The sequence below is a fragment of the Cydia splendana genome, chromosome 20 (genome assembly GCF_910591565.1).
Source record: "Cydia splendana chromosome 20, ilCydSple1.2, whole genome shotgun sequence".
NCBI classification, from domain to species: Eukaryota; Metazoa; Arthropoda; class Insecta; order Lepidoptera; family Tortricidae; genus Cydia; species Cydia splendana.
Genome location: NC_085979.1, coordinates 13,246,349 through 13,269,405, shown reverse-complemented (window position 1 = coordinate 13,269,405; position 23,057 = coordinate 13,246,349). Strand labels below are relative to the sequence as shown.

At 40.5% G+C, this 23,057-nt stretch overlaps 1 protein-coding gene across 1 annotated transcript in view; it reads left to right on the top strand.

The window, feature by feature from the left end:
* LOC134800584 (uncharacterized) overlaps positions 1–23,057 on the top strand; it is a 167,748-nt gene that overhangs the window by 76,971 nt on the left and 67,720 nt on the right. Inside the window, exons 7-13 of the mRNA XM_063773074.1 lie at positions 1,948–2,091; positions 17,230–17,545; positions 18,017–18,146; positions 20,622–20,732; positions 21,332–21,553; positions 22,406–22,509; positions 22,781–22,899. Coding sequence (XP_063629144.1) covers positions 1,948–2,091; positions 17,230–17,545; positions 18,017–18,146; positions 20,622–20,732; positions 21,332–21,553; positions 22,406–22,509; positions 22,781–22,899 — 1,146 coding nt within the window. The remainder of the gene's footprint in view (positions 1–1,947; positions 2,092–17,229; positions 17,546–18,016; positions 18,147–20,621; positions 20,733–21,331; positions 21,554–22,405; positions 22,510–22,780; positions 22,900–23,057) is intronic.

The following is a 23,057-nucleotide window of genomic DNA, read 5'->3' as shown; positions in this document are numbered from 1 at the left end:
TTGAGATACTGAGTGATTTAATACATTCAGTGCCGAGAACCTGACTATCGGTTTTAGGATTTCGTTCCCAGGCCGGACGACCCGGTAGTCGGGATCGTGGTACTACTGCTTTATATGACGAAATTGTTGTGACCTGGCGCGGACGTCTTGTTTGGCTGGGAGGCAATGAATGTGTTAATAACTGGCATACCTACTATTATATAACAAGCGAAAATAATGCTTCTAACGTCATGGCAGCACACACTCACTTTATGTTTATTGATCACATACGCAAAAAAGTGTAAAAGAGACGGCAAAATTAAATGAATACCGAAATAAGAAAGAGACTATTGGTATTTGTTATTTGCGGGTCATAGTTAAAGTTAAACTGTATACAATTGTCACAAGTGCTTAAATTTTAGAGCGCGTTTAACCTATCTGTACTTATAATATCATTGAGTACACTGCCCAAATGTCCAGTCATCAATAGTATGCGTATGAAACAATGCGCCAAAGGTATCTGCCATCCTCGATTACTTTTCCAAATGGTCAAATTAATCAAATTGTGTATCAAATAGATCAGAAGAATCTTTTTTTATTGCAGTTTAGTGTTGGTAGGTGATTGATTATCTATTTTTTTTAGTTTGGCATAACTTTGTAAATACTGCGCTATATTATTTCTAAACTTGCTAGCCATATTACACACCACCCTGCAAATCACAATATATTTAAGGTCAAGTTTCTCTCCGTCGCGACATGACAAGCGCTGCCCCGTTTCTCGTTATCCAAAGGTCACAGTTTTCTGAACGATCCGGCTAATTGGACAAATTAATTTAACAAGATATCTAGATCGACTTAGCGTGTCAGTAAAGCCGCTTTGGTACGATTCCGGTAACTTTTAACCTAAGTGTTATCAGTATAACCCTGTGATTGTAACTGTTATTAAAAATGTACGACAAAATCCAACTAACTATGAAAACATGTGTAACTTTTTTATCATTAGCCGGATGTTATTTGCTTCTGTTCGTATGTATTATTTGTGGTATTACTCTTGAGGTGTGCAAATTTGCTTGTATTTGTAAAGAAAAGTAAACGACGGTAACTAATAAGATGAAAATTTAAATGTAGATACTATTAGAGAGCCTTATTGCAACGAGATCAGATCTACCAACAGTTTTGTGCGTTGCTATTAGTGTAAGAAACATTGACAGTTTTGCACACATACCTAATGCACGAAAAATGCCGTTATGTACCTGTATTTCGCGCGATATCTGTCAATTATGTTAACACATTCGCCATTGCATAGTACGACACGCCTCCACCAATACGGTATCCTCAAATTAGCACAAAGTAATTCCCCAGACACGGAAAACCAGTGATTTCGCCACCGTACGTATGTGAAAAACAAATGTTCGACTTTTTTAGGGTACGGTCTCATCGGTGCGCTCGGTTCGCATTCGCAGTGGTGTCAAGCTTTCAAGGAATTTGAGTGGCCCGCATTGAGGCACACTTTCATTTGTTTAACATGTACGCCATACACGAGCGTCCACTCAGTTTGCACGCTTAGCCGAGAGCCACGGAATGCACGCTCCGGTCTTGCACGCTTGATGCTGACCGCCATATTTTTACCAATACCGTGCGCTTCGTGGCTGAAGTGTTAGCGTCAGGGGATTTTAAATTAATTGTGTTAAAGATTATGCTGTAATCCTTAACTCCTGTTGATTAGAAACCACGATTATATCCATCTTGCTCTAGGGTCAGGGTGAGCGCATGCTACGAGCGTGCACCATCGACGCAGACGCCGACCTTTTTACATCTCTTATAATCAATGTATGGCGGTCAGATTCAGCGTCGAGCGCGCACGCTCGGAGCGTGCGTTTATGGCCGATGCTTTAGAATGTCAGGGGATTTTGAACAAATATTTCATTATATGCTCACAATATAACCATCTATCATATGACATTATAATTCCAGAACAAGCAACCATACTTCCCGATCTTCGGCGAGCAGCACCCTCGGCCGCCGCGCTCGCGGCCCAAGGACGCGCTCGGCACCGTGCGCGCCTGCGCCGCCTGCCACCACCACCTGCTGCAGCAGTGGAGCGGCTACCAGGTCAGTACTATTAGATATATACCTTCTTATGATATAGGAGGAAAAATAGCAGATTAATCCACGAATTACCATCGCTCATGATGACCAGAGAGGTGGTAAGGCATGTGCGCTGCGGGCCTTTGAGATGGGAGTACGCTCTTTACATGAAGGTTTGAAGGTCGTATCGGTCCGGAAATACCGCAGGCGACAGTTTGTTCCACAGTTTAGCCGTGCGAGGCAGGAAGTTTCTGGAGCACAACGCCAGGGGGGTGTCACTACGCAGTTTAGGTACATTTGGCCGGCGGGCCTCCCGGGCAGGGCAGGCGTATGGCAGTGGGCGCCGCTCGACCGCACGATAGTCGTGTCACGTGGCGCTGGCGCAAAGAAGATTCACCGTTCGTGCGCGGTTATAAGTTTCAATTTTGTTGCAGGCGGCAAGTATAGAGCTATAATTTTATACCTAAATCTGACTTTTGTGAAGGAGTGAATTTTCTGTACGGTAGTACTATTAGTTATTCTGTGACAAAGCTGAAAGTTAAACAATTACATGTCACATCCTTCACGCTTGACACGTAACGGCTCAAGTACAACATTGCGAGCGGCATTTTTGTGAGCAAGACTTCTTTTACTGTAAGGACTCGCAAGTGCTGATCGCATCTTCAATTTTAGTATGCAACTGGGCGTGATCGTTAACACTGAACTGATGACTTACGGTATGGTATGACGTGAGTACGCGGTTGCAGTCGCAAGTTGTCGCAATTGTTTGGCTCTACAGCGCAATGCGGTGCCATAACGTAATACGTTGTGGCTTGCTAGTGTAGCTAGGGTTGTTAACTTAGTTCGACATCCGCGTATCCCAGCTATAATACACGCAGCGCTGGTTGGTCGATGCTCATTACTGCTACCTGGTTGATATGCGCCCCCAATACTGCGTATTGTATAAATGTTACTGTACCCACAAGTAGGAAGGATAGTTCATAGAAATGTAAAATTAAATTGACTTTCTTGCATCTTGTTTTACTATAATTTAAATATCGGTGAGTAATATGTCCACAAAATTAATGATTCACGTTGCATCGTACTCATATGATAGCTACCTATTTGTAGAATATCTGTCCTATTAATAATTGTCACAACATTACCATGTTTATTATTTGATTAACTAATCGTTTGTTAATCTGTAACTTTCCTTTGAAAACATTTCTATAATAACTATGTAATATTATGATCACTTGTAATGTCTGATTCCTTAGTTTCTAATAAGTGAAAAATGACACACCACTATTTCGGTGGCGTTTTTAGTGTTCCGTGCAAAACTTTATTCACGGAACACTTATGTGATCACTTCGATCTTGCAAATCAGTTAAATGCGTTTTTCTCAGAGACCGTTTGACGTACATACCTAAAATTTGGAACAGTTATAGCAATTACCACCACCAATATTGTGATAATGTTTCGTCATACAAAAGTGTTATCGTAAAGGTGTTAATTGGAACGTAATCCTCTTTCATTAATCACGTACTGATAGCAGGTCTCTTTATTCCACACCCAAAATTCCGCTAATTAATACTTTAATTCAATTCGGTTTAAACTAAATCTTACCGGTTCTAACTTACAGTACTATTTACACTGAATAATTTTACTACTTAACTGGGCTTTCAGACTAAATCAATCGGATTCGTTGCAGTTTCGACCTTATGCCATCGTATTACGTCTGAATCAGGAAGTAATTAGCCATGTGACTTGTGTCTTTTTGAACTGACTTACGGTTTCGTTTACAATTAATTGTCAACTTAATGTCTTACAGATTAGAATTCATTTTTAATCGACACGTGAAATTCCCATTAGAAGTCAAAATAGAACGGACTGCGTGCTAGTCACGTATCTAACTAATGAGCTTCTTACGTCACTACTATATCTGTAGATATAACGAAATGGGCGTATATCGTCGCTATACTTACTCAACCTCATATCTGCAACAATCATTTGATGGAAATGTCGCTTTTCTTTCATTCGGAATACGGGTGTTTTTGTCATCAAATGAGTGTTGCAGATACGAGGTTGAGTAAGTATAGCGGCGTTATGTCACCCCGGGGCATCGCCCCATACTACAATAATCAACTTTAAATTTATACCGGCAAGGTATATTTTCGTATATATCATGTTATTAATAGTTTATCTAAGAGTCGTCTGGGGTCGATTTGTGTAAGGGCAGGATCAGTGTTAACTGTCCCGATACTGTTTATTAATGTTTGCACTTTGATAACAGGTTATCGACTTTATATTTACGCATATAAGACTTCAAGTTGAATGGGAGGGCTTAATTAGCTTGTTTTTGTTTGTTTTTAAATTGTGTCGAGCAGTAAGGTCTTAATCAATTATTCATGTTATTTATAGAAAAGGGGCTATTCATAAATTACGTCATTTCAAATTAGGGGGGGGGGGTCGGGGTCTGGACATCGGATGACGGTACCATGAAGTAGGAGGAAATGGGGTCATTTGAAGCATGATTTTTGGATGATTATAGGGGGGGGGGGTCAAAAATCGTCAAAAATCGATGACGTAATTTATGGACAGCCCCAAAGTGCGTATTGGAAAAAGTATCATTAAGGGCTCTTTCGTCTATTACAGACGATTTAAGAGAAACTCGAACATAAAATACCAATAGTTAACTAGGACTAGTATTTAGGACGTCAACTCAGACACAAAGGGGAGGGCCTCCGCTCCGAGTCGTTCCTTATCCAAAGGCTGTCCGTGGTGATCCAGCTTGGAAATGCTGCGAGCATCATGGGCACCTTTGCACCGGGAATGGCAGGGTCGGTTTGTTTTTTTAAATCTATAGATTTAATTTTTATTTGTAAATGTTAATTGTAACTATATACTTACCTACATTTTTAATTGATACTTGTAAATGTATAGTTAACCTTGTTCATAAATCTAATACCTTTAAAGGAGCAATTCTTGTTTATTTATTAATTTATTTAAATATATATTTCGGGGATCTCGGAAACGGCTCTAACGATTTCGATGATTTGCTATATGGGGGTTTTCGGGGGCGATCTCTGGGAAAACGTGCATTATTGAGTTTTTATATGTTTTCTCCCAGATATTAGTACTTATACACTGATATTATTTTTAGGATTTGTTATTATACCCTCTCTAAAACAAGAAAGAAAAAGGTTAGAAGGTTATAAAAGAAACAGGAACACACCTTTTAAACGGGTACAAAAATTTTTGTTTGACATTTGTTGCAGCATATATTAAACATGAACTACTATGCTTATGAAATGTGAATCTAACTGCGTTTGATTAAGGTTTATTAATAGCTACTAAAAATCTGCATTACATGTTTGCGATTTCTGATTAATCTCGTCAGTCAGGTTTGTATTTAATGCTTTGAATAGGTATTTTAAGTATTTATTTATCTTTATGGCAGTAATAAGAATAAACGCGCGTGCAACGCACGATATAAATATACAAGAAATGATCATCCACCTCTACTTATACTCAACTAGCGACCCCCCCCGGCTTCGCACGGGTTAACAAATTATAACCTAAACCTTCATCAAGAATCACTATTGATCGGTGACTTAGCCAACTGAATAAAAATCATACGAGTTGCTAATGAATCGATAAAACTCAAAAGTGTCACGCCTACACATTACCACACATTCGATAATACCAAATCTAAACATCTCAAAATCCAAATAAAAGCGCAAATAACATCAACGCGTTGTTTGCTTCGCCATTAACCTCGTATGACCTACAAAACTTGCGCCTTATTCATAATAAATATTCAATAAAAATCTAATATAAACGTCACTAAGTTCGGCTTCCACACATCTAGCTACCAAAGAAGCCAATACGTTTTCGTTACTATTGCGCGTGAGTCTCGGAGTAAGGCGCCTGTGAGCGCGCAGCGCACAGTCGCTTGCGCAGATGAAGTTGACGCACGCGTCTTCGCTTGAACGTTTGAGCCGAGTAAGTGATCCGTATATCGCTTTTTAAATGGACCTAAAAAGTTAAGCTGTGGAGTACAAAATCCTTAAAAAAACATTGAAAGTATTTTTGCGAGCGTTTTTTTTAGACTGTAATTATTTTCCTTTAATTTTATCTCGAGATTTTTTTTTAATTTAATCAATTTCTCCGATGGATTGTTTTTTTTTTGTCACTCAATGGCAAGTCGCTTTTGCCCCTCAGATAGCGCGTGTATAGCGATACCGCAATCACTATTACTGATAACGATAACTCAACTCAGTGTCACCAAAATATTCAACGAGTGATCATGTGCAGTGTCGATAATGTGGTACAACGGGAAATTCATGGTACCGATGCTCAGTGAGGTATACCGTAGTGTGTAAGTGTAGTGTTGTGTATAGTGTGTAACGTGGTTCTGGTTTTGAGGCAGGTTGGGAAGAGGAATGGAGAGGTGATGTGCGGGAAACAGGACAAAAGTTGTGATGGCCAGGTACTTGTTTTATAATGTTAATATGGTTAATGTGGAGAAGACCGGCATGTAAAGTTTTTGGTTGGAGAGACCGTCATAGAGCAAGAACTCTTGTACAGGTGCCGGCCGGCAATCTTCTTGAACAAGTGATTTTGCCTGTAAGTTCGTTTAATCCTATCATTTATTTGCGCCACAGAGATGGATATACAGTACAAAGTTACGCTGTTGTTGTTAGGTTGTTTCACTGTGGTACTCTGTTTCCATCTCTGTCGCGCAATACAGGCAAGGTCACTTGTTCAAGAAGTTTTGCTGTCAGAAAGTAACACATAATTGTCTCAGATTATACCTATTGTAAGATTGTAACTGTATTAAGACATTTTGGTATCGATAATTTAGTTGCCAATTAAGATATTGTAACACCCGTGATAATGACTGTTTTCGTTTAAACTTACGTCATAGTGATGTTAAACCGTGCATTTATTCTCAATAGTACATTGTAGGAGAGGATGGAAAACCGCTAAAAGATGGACGAGTCGTTTGAGGGCCGACACGTTAGTGGAGGCCCTCAAATAATACGAGTCCATCTTTAGCGTTTCCGGCCGAGGCATTACATAGTGCTTTTCACGACTACTGCGAGGAAATAAGAAAACATTTGCATAACTATAAGTACTTGCCCGCGATTTCTCTGGTAGCAAATTACTAGCCACTGCCTGTGCTGTCTCTTGAATTTCGGTAGGCGTCAGTGTAAGAATATCATTTTCTTCACTAGAAGAACTCATTTTTATAGCGAGCGTAGATATACGCGTTTCTTGTATTTTTTAGTCAAACACAATTTACACTATCCAATTCAGTAAGTATTTTCAAATCCCGCCTTTTTTACTTTTTTTATCACTTTTAAGAGGCGTTTTTCTCTTATTTGCTTCAAACCGACTCTAAACTTAGAAGCGTTTTTGCTAAAAAAACCACAAGCAGCTACAAAAGTAAAAAACGCCTTAAGTGTGAACTGAATGGATAATTGTTAAAAAAAATGAACTGAATGGTTTTTGACATTTCTTTTTTTTTTTCATACAAGAAATTGGTCCTATAAATAACCTTATTTTATTTTTAAGGAAAAAGTTGCGCCAAAAAAGACCTTTTATTGATTTTTATGTTTTAAATGATACTCATTGCTGTAGCGAACCGTCACCAATGACAGATGATGATAACAATGAAACATTGTAGTAGTGGTGGTTCAGGTGCTACAGCTATTGCCTACTTTGCAGCTTGGTTTTAGACCATCTATTGCCACATTTCCGAACAGTGGCGTGAAAAATTTATTTACCCAAACTGTTTGAAGCCTTCTAAAACTAGACGATTACTTAGCCAGGCATTAGCAATCGTTTTATGTCAACGAACTATATATTGTTGCCCTCAGCTTAGATGTTACTTAGACTTGATATTTCAATACATTATGTATCTAAAACAGTGGTGGGCAAACTTTCTTCATGGGGGGCCAGAAAGTTTAGAAAATTTAAGTGAAGGGCCAGAATTGTAGCCAAAATTTATTTTGATTTGTGATAAATTGATAATCGTGGGTCAATGCCATTTACTAATTATTTCATAGGACCGTCGGCGGGTCGGATAAAATCCTTTCGCGGGCCGCAGATGGCCCGCGGGCCGTACTTTGCCCACCACTGATCTAAAATATCACTTTTGATGTAATTGACGTGATTCATACACCATTATTTTAAAGTACCTTTACCAACTACCTAGTACCTTTCCTACTACTAGTACCTTTGTCAACTATGTTTTATTTGTATAGTTAATTCGTAATATTTTTATGAATTTCCTCTTTTGCTTCTGATAACACTGGGAACCATTCTAAGAGAAAATTATTTTCATTCAAACTAATCAATCCAGCCTTTTAGAAAGAGATATCGATACCTATAAATTGAGGATTTCCTCCTATTCAAAGGTTATAATTATAAACAATAGCCACCCTACAGACATACCGTTAATAACGACTAAACCCATACGAGCCTATTCAGGCCGCCTGAGTGTACTCAGGTGGGCTCTGTGACGCAAACGCCACAATTGTTTCTACACCGTCTGCCCACTGTTTACCTACGTAGCTAGTACCAAAGAGTTATCGATCGTGAAAGACGTGTAAAGTTTAATAAAATAATCGTCACCCACCAGTCATACCCTTAATAACGACTAAACCCATACGAGCCTATTCAGGCCGCATGAGTGGACTCAGGTGGGCTCTGTGACGCAAACGCCACAATTGTTTCTACACCGTCTACCCACTGTTTTCCTATATACGTAGTACCATAGAGTTATCGATCGTGGAAGACGTGTAAAGTTTAATAAAATAATCGCCACCCAACAGATATACCGTTAATAGTCACTAAACCCATACGAGACTTTTCAGGCCGTGTGAGTGTATTCAGGTGGGCCCTGTGACGCAAACGCCACAATTGTTTCTACACCGTCTGCCCCAATATTTACCTACGTAGTACCAAAGAGTTATTGGAACTGACTTTGGTAGCCGAATTGATGGCACTTTACGGCGCTATATATGTTTTGTGGTAATTATGAATTGTAAAACGTCAACTTTTGACTACCAGAGTACCTCATAATGTACGGCGTATAGCGCCATCTATCGCCGGCAGTCAAACTCGTGGGCACTATATTTTCTTAGACCTCTTTCATGATCAATAACTCTTTGGTAGTACAGTCATCAGCAATAGTATCTTACACAACTAGGGCTGAAAAAATATGTGACACGTTCTTATTTGGAACGCAATAAGAGCGCGTCATATACTTTTGCGGCCCTAGTTGTGTAAGATACTATTGCTGATGACTGTACCATCCTCCACATTTATTGAACAATTCTATATAGCAAATGTTAAATCCACATTCATTGTACACTTCTATATAGCAAATGTTAAATCCACATTCATTGTACACTTCTATATAGCAAATGTTAAGCGGTTAAAATTTAAGGATAATGCGGTTGACGTGCCATTGCCACTTTTCTCATAATCCCGTTCTATTCTTCACACGTATAATATTAGTATCGGTTCTCTGAACCCCGATTTTACTCACTTACTGACTCTTAGGGCTCATTTAGACGATGCGAGAACTCGCATGCGAGTTTCATTACATTGCAGTTTTTGTCCTATCAAAAACTGCAATGTAATGAAACTTGGACTTGGTTGAATTGGACGTAACCAACAGTCCGCAATGTAACTAAAATCGCATGCGAGTTCGCGAGCCGTGTAAATCAGCCCTTAGTGTGATTCACAAAGGTGTATTTTTGTTTTGCCTACAATTAGGGTTGTCAGGCCCTAAACTTTAAAAGCCGGACTTGGCGCCAAAAATGCCGGATATTCCGACCGAGTTGTATGTCGGTTACCCGACTGTTGATGTCTCATCTACAATAGGAATCGGTTTATAGTCTACGTAATCTGCGAACACAGATCAGCTGCTATCTTAGTGACCCGCTGATACCGTGTCAGGATGTTACATGTTATTTATGTATGTTTAGGTATATCCGTATTAAATGATAACACTCGATAATAATATAAATAAGTACGATAATCGTTTTAGAGGCTTTAAGCTTGATAACGACTTAGGTTCTAGAAGAAAGATTAGTTATACAGTACAATAATCATCGATCAGTATTATAAGTGATAAGAAATGAAGAAATACCAGATGATATCGTGAAATTGGACGTAATGTGAGTGAAGCTATTAAGATTTACCAACTGCGAGATTATACGCGATAACATTACAATTAGTCTGATTAATACAATAATTGAGATAAAGGTATTACAGTGAGCAAGATGTCGGATAACGCGGTCAAGTAAAGTACAACATTCGAATTTGTTATCTAATCAACTTTGAATGTTATTATATTTATTTCAATTACTGTGTTCTCACACAGGTACACTGAACATTTTTATAAAGATATCTAACAATATAATCATTCGCATATCATTCTTGTAATTTTCCGTCACAAATGAATAGATTGCTGCAACACAGTTGACGGTCAGTTATAACCCGACCAACCATTGCCTATATTTGAAGAGTTCAATCGATTTCTTCAGAATCCCATCATCATTCTGACGTGATGATAAAGGAACCAAAACTAAAGTATGAGTAACGTTTTATGGATTCAACTGGTTCATAGATGAATTGTTTACTAGTAGATTACACCATAACCACTCGTGTCTCCCTGATTATAAAGAAAAATAAAAGACGAAAATAGTGTCATAAAAATAGATGATTGTACCAATATGACCTCAGCCCGAGTGCATTGTCCGTCAAAGTATCCACATAAATGTCTTTGATGACAATATACATTAAATATTGTACATGATTATTGATTACAGTAAGTCTCCGGTTCAAGCTATCGCGAGTCAAAGGTCCGAGCCATATTTTTATTCTTCGCTCCGTGTTCAGATCATGGGTTTATTCCATGTTGCGATTTGATAACTCTTGATCAATTGGGTGGGATGATATTTGTCAAAAAAAAATGTTATATCCAACAATCATTTTAGATACCAGTTTTATGAAGTGACTGTACTTAATTGTCGTTTAGACAATAATATTCTGTTCATTAAATAGACGATTTTGAATAGCTTAAAATCAATGCCACCGTACTGCCACCTTCGTCGTCATCATATACTATTTGTGAGGTTATTTAAAAAATTTGAATACGAAGTCTATATTTTGCGTTGTTATCTTTTCTCCTTTATTTAAACGTGTTTTGAGCCAATATCTACTCGAAATTATCTCGGAACAACGGTCAAAAATACACAAAATATCTCTTGTAACGGACGTCATAAAGGTCAAGTTAGCTCGAATCTACAAACATCTAGTTACTACCCGTGCAGACGTGCGTCCGTTCGCGAATTCGTTCATTTTTCCGATGCCCTCATGATCTTTAAATTCAAATGTTATCGCCAAATTTTATACAAACAATGACCAATTCATGGGTAATCAATGTAATCATATCTTTAACTGGATCAAACCGAATCACCGACAAATCACGCATTAACTCAAATCATTTGAACTTTTAACATCGATAAAAAACTTTGCAAAGTTCTGTTAAATTTTATCTCTTTTCTAACAAATGTAAATGTCGAAAAGACAGCGATAACCTATCATCAAAGGCTTGTTAGATTTATCACACGTTTATGGATAACGTCACTAATCGACATCAAATTCGACAAAAAATAATATCTTGCTCAACAAACTGCACAAAAACCCCTCGTAAACTACAAATAAGATTGTCAAATATTGTTGCGGTTCGTTATGCAAGATATTACTGCAAGTGTCAGTACGAACACGAATATATTATAACAGGACTACAGGTTTCTAAAGTTTTGACTTTTGATCTTATTTATTATACTTATCTTTAGGAGCATTCCATGAAATTATCTACCTTCTGTCCCGTACAAACACGAATTTTCTGAAGATTTGCACGTATAAGAGTTTCCTTTTCTATGACAAATGATCAAAAATATGTACAGAAAAATAATCACCTGCTTTAAATGCCGAGAAAAAAGTCGCAACAAGGGAAATAAAATGCGTTTGTACGGGACAGTCCGTGGAATGCTCCTTTAGACACTTGTTATTCGGCGTTGAAAATAGCTTTTTTTTTTGCCGGCGTGGCAAGGGGTTTTAATATCAGCGAAAGATGACGTGTATATGGCAGTTTATTTCATCAGCTTTTTTAATTATTTGTTTTATTTTAAATGGTGTCTTTCCATCTATAGATAAACCCAAGTGTCGCTGGATATCGGCAGATAGCATAGTATCGTCTCATTCGTATATTGATAACGTCTAAAATCACCATATAATACGATAAGTTTCCATCAAAAGTAGCATTTTAAGACTTTCCTGTACACACACTTGTGTAAATATTCCCAAATAACTATTAATAAAGTTGATACAGTCAGCAGCAGAAGTTGCTAAGCGGGCGAGGTGCTCAAAATGATCTTGACGCGAATTCATTGTTAAGAGAATAAGAGCGTGTCAGGGTTATTTTGAACACCTCGCCCGCTTAGCAACTTCGGCTGCTGACTGTACTCTCCTTCATTAAATAGCATCTCATGGAATAATTTTAAACTCGACGGGGTTTGAGACGATTTTACATTATTGTACATATACTTTTGAACTAACTTTTTCTCAGCTGCACTTCATAAATATGTTTGTCTATATTTATATGATTTAAATTTTAGGAACTCTCGACTCTATACTAGAGATGCACCAGATATTCGGTTACTATCCGGGATCCGGCCTATCCAGCCGTTATTTTAACATCCGGTCGGATACCGGATAGTGAGTTACTATCCGGCCAAATAACGGACGGTCTACGAAACAGGTCAAAACCTACACAATGCGCACCTGAAAACCGAAAAGTAGGTATAGTTCCGCCGGCCGAATATTCGGCCGATGGTCAGGCCGAACATCCGGTATCCGGTATCCGGCCAAGCAACTATCCGTTGCATCACTACTCTATACACAACTATGGCCAGACATAACAAGTAGGTAGTAATTGTCTGTGATACCTACAGATGTCATTATATGATTAAAGATAACGTAATCGTTTTATTATGGCCAATTATCAGGAGGCGTGTTTCGAAATACCTAAACCCGTTATCGTCGGTTCCTCGTCTTGGCTAAACAAATACCTACTGCAGTCACGAAATTGTGTTACACAAACATTGACAAGCTTCATATACGGATATGAAGCGATTATAATGTTGTTATTGTGAAAATGAGTCAATATTCATTCGTGTTACAAGTGTTGTATGCTTGATAACGTATTGGTACCAAATTTTATATATAGATTTTTGTAAAATAACAGAAACACCGTCATTTATATGAATTAGAAATTTTAGATTGTAGAAAAAATAGGCACATTTGAAAGTTTGAGTCTCGTTGTAACTTGGGCAACGGATCTATGCAAAGTTTGATTATATTCGTTAGTTCTGCTAACAATTCACCTGCAATATGTTACACAACGGAGGCCGCTAAAATATTTGATACGATCTTAGGTATTAGTAGAGTCATAAAAGCGTGTCACATATTTTTGCGGCCTTCGAAGAGCAACATATTATTGTAGGTGACTGTACACGAAATCCAACTCAATGAAAGAATATTTAATGTGAGTCTGACTTAAGTCATACTCTTTATGTAATATTTTAAACGAATAATACCGCATGGTCATCAAGACAGTTCACTCTAAGTGTAAGGCCTGAGTGGACGCTCGAGTTGAGCGTGCAGCAGCGAGGCGGGGCGTGCGGCGTGCATGTTGCATTTGTTATGCAAACGTATAGGAGCGGCCTTAGTGCACGCTGCTCAAATCACTTGTGAGCCCGACGCCACGCTGCACGCCCCGCCGAACGCTCCGCTTCGAGCGTCCACTCAGGCCTTACACTAAGCCTCCACAATTGCAGATCCACGTGGCTCGTTTACGTGCGCACCGTACGCCGCAGTGGGCCACCTACATCATTCAATCCAAGCGGGCTCCTTTATGCAAGCCTTATCGCGTCAACTTGTATCCGCGGGTCAAATAATCCGCAGGGCAAATAATACGCTTCTAATAACGTACCTACAGCCGGGGTTATCCGGGGTATCGGGGGGTCGCCGGGCTATCGCGGGGCCAAGCACATGGCCTGACGCGTAGTGTGGTAGGACGCACATGTACATAGGTACACAGATTATGCTAACTTTATGTGTTTGGAATAAAGTTTATTAACGTAAGGGCCACTTGCACCATCCCAATAACCCGGGGTTAAGCGGTTAAACCGTTAACCCAGTGTCAAATTATACTGGTAACCATGGTAACTCCAGGTTTAACCGGTTAACCCTGGGTCAACGGGACGGTGCAAGTGGCGCTAAGGACATTAGAAGCACGAATAATTTCGTATATTGACCCGCCGTTTCCTATCTCTATCGCATGCTCATAATTATATTGCTGACCTGCTCGCACAGTGACATTGACCGCCGGCATCATAGATCGGCCGATTCATTCACGAACTGATTCGTATACAGTCTTCGAATTGATTACTCCATTACACACGACATGGACTGTCAATTAAAGAGTTACGGCTCGGCCACAACATCAAGCGACTTGCGACGACGGCAGCGATAATCATAGAGTGGAACGAAAGGTCCGTTCGCTGTGTCACGCTCCAACCTATGGTTATCGCTGCCGCCGTCGCAAGTCGCTCGATGTTGTGGCGGAGCCGTTAGGGTGTCTGATCGGAGCTGGCGGGTGCACGGAGCGGGCGCACGCACACTTAGAGGATTTAATAACTGGAGTCGCCTTTAAGAGCTTACCCCTTTGCCGAAAAACTTGCACAATTCTGCAAACTTTTGTATGGACTGACATGGCTATTTGTACGTCACGTACAAATCATGTAGAAATAGCAATACATTTGACGTCCCCTCCCCCGCAAAAATCGGCAGACTGTTTCGTACAGAAAATGACAGCCATGACTGAGAGTAACTGGAGATTACTAAATGCTGTAAGCATGCACTCGACGGGTGCCATTGTAGGTAAAATCCGTCGCAAGCGTCCGCGCCAGAGCGTTGCTCATACTATTTTTCGTTAACCCGCTCACCCGCTCCGTGTAACCGCGCCAGCTAGCGGTCGCCCTTACAGGTCTCTGATCAAAAATTGATCAGAGATATTTTTAAACGACTGCCCCAAAAAAGCATTATTATTTAGGAAGTTAGGATGTTTACTATGTAGGTATTTAAATGTTTCGAATAGTTGTTTATTTTGTTTATCTTCTAGTAACTATCAAGAATTGATTAGATAGATTAATCGGCTTAGCTGGCACTAAACCGATATGTTCAAGATTGTCCCCTGATATTTATTTTTTACTACTTATGCTCTAGAATATTTAGTGCCCTCACTATCTATACTACGCTATCTAAAGTAGAGAGTCCATTACGATATCTACAGTTGCATCAATCACTAGTACGATAATCACGTCAATAGTTTTAACGTACAGATAAAATTGATACCTACTGGAAATCTTTATTGTTTTTAAAGCCGGAACCAAGAGTCCATCGTATGTCCCTCCTATACTTCTTGATGGCCAGGAACTAAATAGAGTGAGCTCATTTAAATACCTTGGGCATTTGGTTACCGAAGATCTGCGCGATGATGCAGACATCGAGAGGGAACGCAGAGCTTTAGCGATGAGAGCAAACATGATAGCGCGCAGGTTCAGCCGATGTAGAGCCCAAGTAAAGATAACCTTATTTAAAGCGTACTGTACATCGCTGTACACCTGTAGCCTATGGACAAGATACACTCAGCGATCGTTAAACGCTCTGCGAGTCCAGTATAATGACGCTTTCAGGGTCCTGCTGCGGCTGCCGCGGCACTGTAGCGCGTCCGGAATGTTTGCGGACGCGAGCGTGGACGGTTTCCACGCCACGCTCCGCAAGCGTTGCGCCGCGATGATAAGCAGGGTGCGTGACAGCCGCCACAGCCTCCTGGCTATAGTGGGTAACAGGTGGGACAGTGGCTTGCTAAAGCACTGGTCCTCCCTACATGTTAGTTTTAATAATTGTAAATTTAATTTAATCTAATGTTATTTATGAATGTTAATAGTAATTTCAAATTTAAATTGTATTTTAATTATGTGTAAGTTGTTTGTTAATTTTAATATTTTATCTTTAATTTAATTGTAATTTTAATTTTATTTCATTTAAAATATGGACTGTCAACTGTCTGAAATAAATTATTTTTATTTTATTTTATTTTATTTTATTTATTATTTATTTATGACATTGACATAAGCTTGAATTTGGTCTGACCTCGGACAAAGTCTAGCATACCGGTCAATCGTGGTCGGACCACATGATACGGCATTAATCGGTGGCGACGGTTATCTAATCGATTATTTGTACATTTAATTACTGGCGATACGACCCTAATCGGTTAATCGCAACATGTGCCGATTTTTAGCAATTTCAATTATACCACTCATGGTTACCAATTGCACATGCATTTCGGGTATCGTCTTGGGTCGTCCCATTCGTTTTTCGTCAAGTTCTTAAATTAGTCCTATTCTGCTTTCGTCACTCATTCTACATTCGAAAAACGAATGGGACGACCCAAGACGATACCGCATTTCGTACACATTATTGTTTATTCTTTTCATTTCTCATGCTCTGAAAGAGGGTCATTGTTGTTATAAAAGGTGTGCAGAAAATGATACGTTTCTGCACTAGAGCATTTTAGGTTCCAATTTTTTTTCGATAAGCAGTTGAAATTTGGGTATAAATGGATTTGTTATACAATTTCCATTCTGATATTTGACTCCCCATTCCATAAATAACGATACTTTTGCCTAAATTGTTAGCTGAAAGTACCCTAAAAAATTTATAGTTACTTAGTCGTGTTTTTAAAAGAACACATGCATTTTACTTTCCTCGTATTCGAAATGAAAAGTAGAGTGTTTAACTCGGATGAAAGGCATCATTTCAGACTCGGACTATATATACTACCTCGGCAGAAATTCTAAATTAGATTCACTCGCTACGCTCGTGAATCTATTATAGAATCTTTCGCTTGCACGGGACTCAAAATAAGCACTCGAAGAAATGTCAAACTTTGATCTCTTGTTGTACAAATAACTATTGTGAAACATTTCAATATGAAGGTGAACCTAACCTCGACCTCTCTTGTTACAGATGCGCGGCGTCGCGGCGAACGAGCGAGTGTACACCCTCCGCACCCGCCCTCCTTCCCTCCTCCCGCCCTCCCCCCTCAGCCTCGCCAGCTCCGGCGACAAGTCGCTCGCCGCCAACACGCACTCGCCGTCGCTCGAGCGCCCCGCCAGCCAGCCCGCCACCACCGCATCCTTCGTCTGCTACGTGTGCGGCGTCTCCGCCCCCTCGTCGCAGCTCAGGCTGGTGTACTGTTGTGCGAACCCGGAGCGGGAGCCGTATTACCCGTTCATAACGTCGCTGAAGCCGCATCCTGAAGCCAGTCCTATTAGTCCACAGGGTGAGTTATGAGCTCCTGGTAGCTGAGCGTACAGTGGCGGATTTATAGTCTTGGCCGCCCTAGGCCTCAGGCTCTAAAGTAGCTACTAGCCGCCCCTTTCTCAGCACCCATCAAACAGACTGCCGCCCCTAATATCTTGCTGCTCTAGGCCTGGGCCTACTGGGCCTTAAGGCAAATCCGCCACTGTGAGCGTAGCATTAAATACCTTGCTGGCAGAAATGTCTCAAGACCAATCTTGCTTGTACAATCAGCAGCAGAAGTTGCTAAGCGGGCGAGGTGTTCAAAATGATCTTGACGCGAGTTTATTGTTAAAAGAATAAGAGCGTGTCAAGGTAATTTTGAACACCTGAAACTTCTGCTGCTGACTGTAGCAAATCTTAGTATGTAGTAGACGGATTTCGGTTAGATCGTTTTCTTTCGGTATATTGTTTCGGACGTGTGAAAGACGGTTGTGTGTTTGTTATGTTACAGGTATGGTGCAAATCTGCGCGTCGTGTTACAAAAGCATCCCCCACAAATACCCCTCGTACGGCGAGCCGGAGCCGCTCGCCAACGCCAACCACGCGCACAACAACAACAATGCGCACGCCAACAACATTAGGTATGATGTTACTTTTATCATTAGACAGGTCCACACAGAACGAGGTTTGTACAGCCGTGCCTCGACCGAGGCAAACACCAACGGCCGCATTACCTCGGACGAGTTTACACAGACCGAGTTGCTTCGCGCGGCAATTTTCTCGCGAGGCTTCTTGTTCTGTGTGGGACTCTGCTTAGGGTGGTATTCCACTTGTCCAGTTTGTTGGTCCAATATGCACTGCGTCTCATTAAGCAGAATGTGAGACGCAAATACACATTGCACAGATGGAATACCAACCTTATTAATATTTAGGTTAAAGCTTCCTATTCGCGGCATCTCTCCGGAAAATGTTGAACAAGCCAACCAGTAGAATTTGGTTTTTGGAACTAGCTAGTAACAATTTGGCCTTTTACGATGTAATCTAAACATAAAATTCCGCCTCGATGTTGGAGACAGAGTTCGTTAGGGAATGTTTAGTATGATTCCGAGTTTATTAAACTATTACCTACATGTGATGAAGTTAATAATAGATCGCTGTTATCGATTATCATCAGTCAATTTTTGAACTAATTCCTATCAAGCAAACAAAAAAATAGGCATTTGTTAGAAAAATTAAAGAAGAAACTTCAAATGGGCATCATCGATAAATATATCGCGTAAAACAGTTAGTTACACTCGCGGATTGATAACATTATATAAAGATCAAATAATATCATAACATTTTCACAGATTGTTATGTCTGGCTCATACCAGCACGATCAGTGGCCTATTTTATAAAGCTACAAGTTACAATTTACAAGCGGAAGTCTCTTTCTAACCCTATGTGTTAGAACGATCCGCTTGTAAATTGTAACTTGTAGCTTTATAAAACAGCCCACAGATCTTAATTGGCTGGGCTATACTCATTATAAAAACGGGTCAAATATTTGCCTACACGCGGTTATTACCGGTTCACTTTTTGCGCACTTATGATTAATTAGTTTTTAATGATTAATATACTTATTACAAATGTAGTATTATTAATAATTAGTAGTCGTGTGAAATACAGCTCAGATACTTGAACGTCATTATGTAATTAGAAATTAATAAGACTGGACTTACACATGTCACATCAAAAATTTCAAAACACTACTGTTTTAATAAAAAACCGGGCAAGTGCGAGTCGGACTCGCGCACGAAGGGTTCCGTACCATAATGCAAAAAAAAAAACGAAAAAAAAAAGCAAAAAAAAAACGGTCACCCATCCAAGTACTGACCACTCCCGACGTTGCTTAACTTTGGTCAAAAATCACGTTTGTTGTATGGGAGCCCCATTTAAATCTTTATTTTATTCTGTTTTTAGTATTTGTTGTTATAGCGGCAACAGAAATACATCATCTGTGAAAATTTCAACTGTCTAGCTATCACGGTTCGTGAGATACAGCCTGGTGACAGACGGACGGACGGACGGACAGCGAAGTCTTAGTAATAGGGTCCCGTTTTACCCTTTGGGTACGGAACCCTAAAAACCACCAGAGAAGACCGTTTCAAAAAGGATTAAAATATACGGTATGTCACCGCATTATAAAACCTAACCAACCGATTGACACCAAAATCCGCTTAACAGTTTTGTCACTGCGGTGGAACACACAGAACAAATATACCTACGTACCTTTTAGGTAATACTTACAAAATTACAACCCTTCCCATAGTCGTGTAAAAAACGACCTCACTCATTTTATCGCCACTAGGGCTATCTCTGTTCGAAACTAGCATTACTATTAAAATTATCATTGCACGTCCCCATCTAGAGGTTAATTGTTAAATATATTGACAGATGTACTGTCTTGCCCCCAGTTATCATAACTTAGAGGTGTCAGGTTATCAAAGCGAATGCATATTGCATACAAAACGAAATGTGACATATCCGGTTCACGACTTGCTTTAATAACAATTTTCACTTTGTAAAACTAATTATTGATAACAGTGTTTAGTTAGTTAGTTAGGCTTAGTTAAAAAAAAAATCTTATCTAAATACATTTGTAATGTTAGGAGTTAGCCTTTGGATATTTTTATTAGTAAATGTACTATATATATTTTTGATATCGAAATTTTCAGTGTTAAGGATAAGTGGATTACTTAGGGGAGACCTGTCACGGTCGCCATGCAAGAAAATAGAACCATTAAAATAATTAAACATGAGTAAATACAAACAAATTTTTCTAAGCGTCTAGATCATACAGGGATTACTTGTAACTACGTCACGTAATGGTGTCATCTCTTTACGCTGCCTTAAAACAGTACAGTCACCTGCAATAATATGTTACTCTTCGAAGGCCGCAAATATATGCGACACGCTCTTTTGGCTCTACAAATAAGATCGTGTCAGATGTTTTTGAGTCCATCGTTGTGTGTAATATATTATCGCAGGTGACTATACATACAAGTCACGCTGCCTTTCCTCCAGTAACATCGACTGTTGGTCAAACAATACTGACAAGTTGCGTTGGTGTGCAGGTTTAAGCCGTACGACATGAAATCGTCAAGTGCGACAAAGCGGCCTGCCGCGCTGCCGCCGTCGCCACACAGCCAACTGGTCGCCGGCGAGAATGGCATGGGGCTATATAGGTCTGTACTGACATTCCTGGTCTAGCGTTCCAATCATTCATTACGTGGGATTATTCAGCGAGTTGCCTCGCGAGGAAATTGCCGCGCGAAGCAGTTCAAGACGTGCCTCGCCCGGGTCATCGTGATCGCTTGTGCGTTTGCCTCGGGCGAGGTATGTCTCCACAGACCGATGTGCAATGTGCGGCAATATCCTCGCGAGACGGCATGTTTTGTGTGAATTATCTATTATTAAACTTTGATGAGAAGATACTCCGAAATGATGAGTTAGAGACAACAATTACTAAAGAAATTCATCAGCAGTTTTTTCCTATTTCGATGACTGAAATAAACATATTTTTTTACATAGCTTATCGTCATCTCACTCTTCTATCTAGGGGCCGATTGCATAACAAACTACAACTAATATTACAAGCGCAACTCCTTTTCTAATTTCACTTATTAAATAAGGAGTTCCGCTTGTAATATTAGTTGTAGTTTGTTATAATTGTTATGCAATCGGCCCCTGATCGTTAGTTTCTGATAGGATAGAAAGAGATGATGACGGATTCAGCGATATCAGTGCTTACATAACAGTGTAAATAGTGTAATGAAATCCCCAGGTGTTACGTGTGCTGTGGGCTGTTCCCGCAACAGTCCATGGAGTGGCTGTCGACGACGGCGGAGTACATGAACTCGCACGCGATGCACTTCCCGTGCCTCGCCGGTGCCGGGCCGGCGGCGGCGCGCGGCGGGCGCGTGCTGGCGTGCTCGCGCTGCGTGCGCCACCTCGCGCGCCAGTGGGAGCTCATGGACGCCGAGCGCGTGCCGCTCGAGCATCGGAGGTGAGTGCGGGTGCCGACGAGCTGTGGGGTCTTTGGCACTTCATCGGTACTTTTATAATAGGTGTCCAATATATAAGAGTACGGCCTCAGTAGCGAATAGGCGGGTACACATAGACCGAGGCGCCTCGCGAGGATATTGCCGCGCGAAGCAGCTCGGTCTGCGGAGACGTGCCTCGCCAGAAGCATTACGGCCGCGTGTCGTTTGCTTCGCCCGAGGCAGGTCTATACGCCTAATGTCCAGCGGAGGGTTCGGCAGGGCGTGTAGCGTCCAAGGTGATTACATTCCGCTCGCATTTGCATTAGTTTAACATGGACGCGGCGCCACATGCCCCTCGAATACTTACATTACGATATAGGCCTGCCCTGCTAGTATGAAGGTCGACCTGAGGTAAACTAAGTATGAAATTATCAAACTACACAACGGGACTTAATCGCGTATTTAAGTTTTAAGATTTGGGTTTTAAGATCTCATCCACATGGAATCCAGTCATTAGCAAATGTGAGCGGAAACGAATATCGACAGTCGATAAATCGAATATCGTTAGTCTTGTGTGTCGACAGAGTAACATCCCTAGTGTGCAAAACGTTAACTGATAAACAAGACCAAGTGCGGGTAGTTCGAAAAACTCGCGCGGCTAGAAGATGTTGATGTCAACTTGAGCCAGTCTTCTCCGAGACCACGGGGACAACGCCGTCCTCGAAACGTCGGAGGTAAATCTTAAAACTTAAATACGCGATTAAGTCCCGTTGTGCAGTTTGATAATGTTTAATAATCGTGAAAGTTTAAATCAGTGTTAAGTATGAAATGTTGAAATTACCATAGTTAAATAAATAAGAATCATTTGTTAACAGGTACAACATCCCGTCGCCGCTGCCGAGCAACTCGTCGATGAACGGCGAGCGAGTCATCCCCACCCCACCTTCTACTACCTCCGACAGAACCGTCGCTAGTAATAGTAAGTACCTACCTATCTTTGTCATATGATTCTTCATATAAGTACCTTACTGCAACGTGATAAGGTCTACTCACTCATCGTTGGCCTTACTTTTCGGAGATAATGTGACGCCGGCTGTACACACTCGCCTCTTGCCGAGATTCGGAAGAGCGAGACAGATGGGCGCAGTATGTACTCACTCGCTCTCAGCCTGTCTCGGGCTCCCGACGAGTGTGTACAGTCGGCATGAAACGTGGTATAAATTAATGAGAATAACTACGTTTGTTTGCAGCGTGTACATCGATATATTGTTTCCTATGCGGGCTGCACTCGGACTTCACGCTGGCGCGGATACTGTACGGGCAGCCGCAGGGCAACGCGCCCTACTTCCCCTGTCTCCTCACCCACCAGGTTTATTGTTGTCAACTATAATTTTGTTTGGTTAATCTAACTTGAACAGTTTACAAAATATGACACTTTCAATGATACACTGATTATTTTACATTATCCTGAATATCTCGAAAACAAAAGATGATCGAGGACTGATATTAAGCATGGAGTGTATGCTT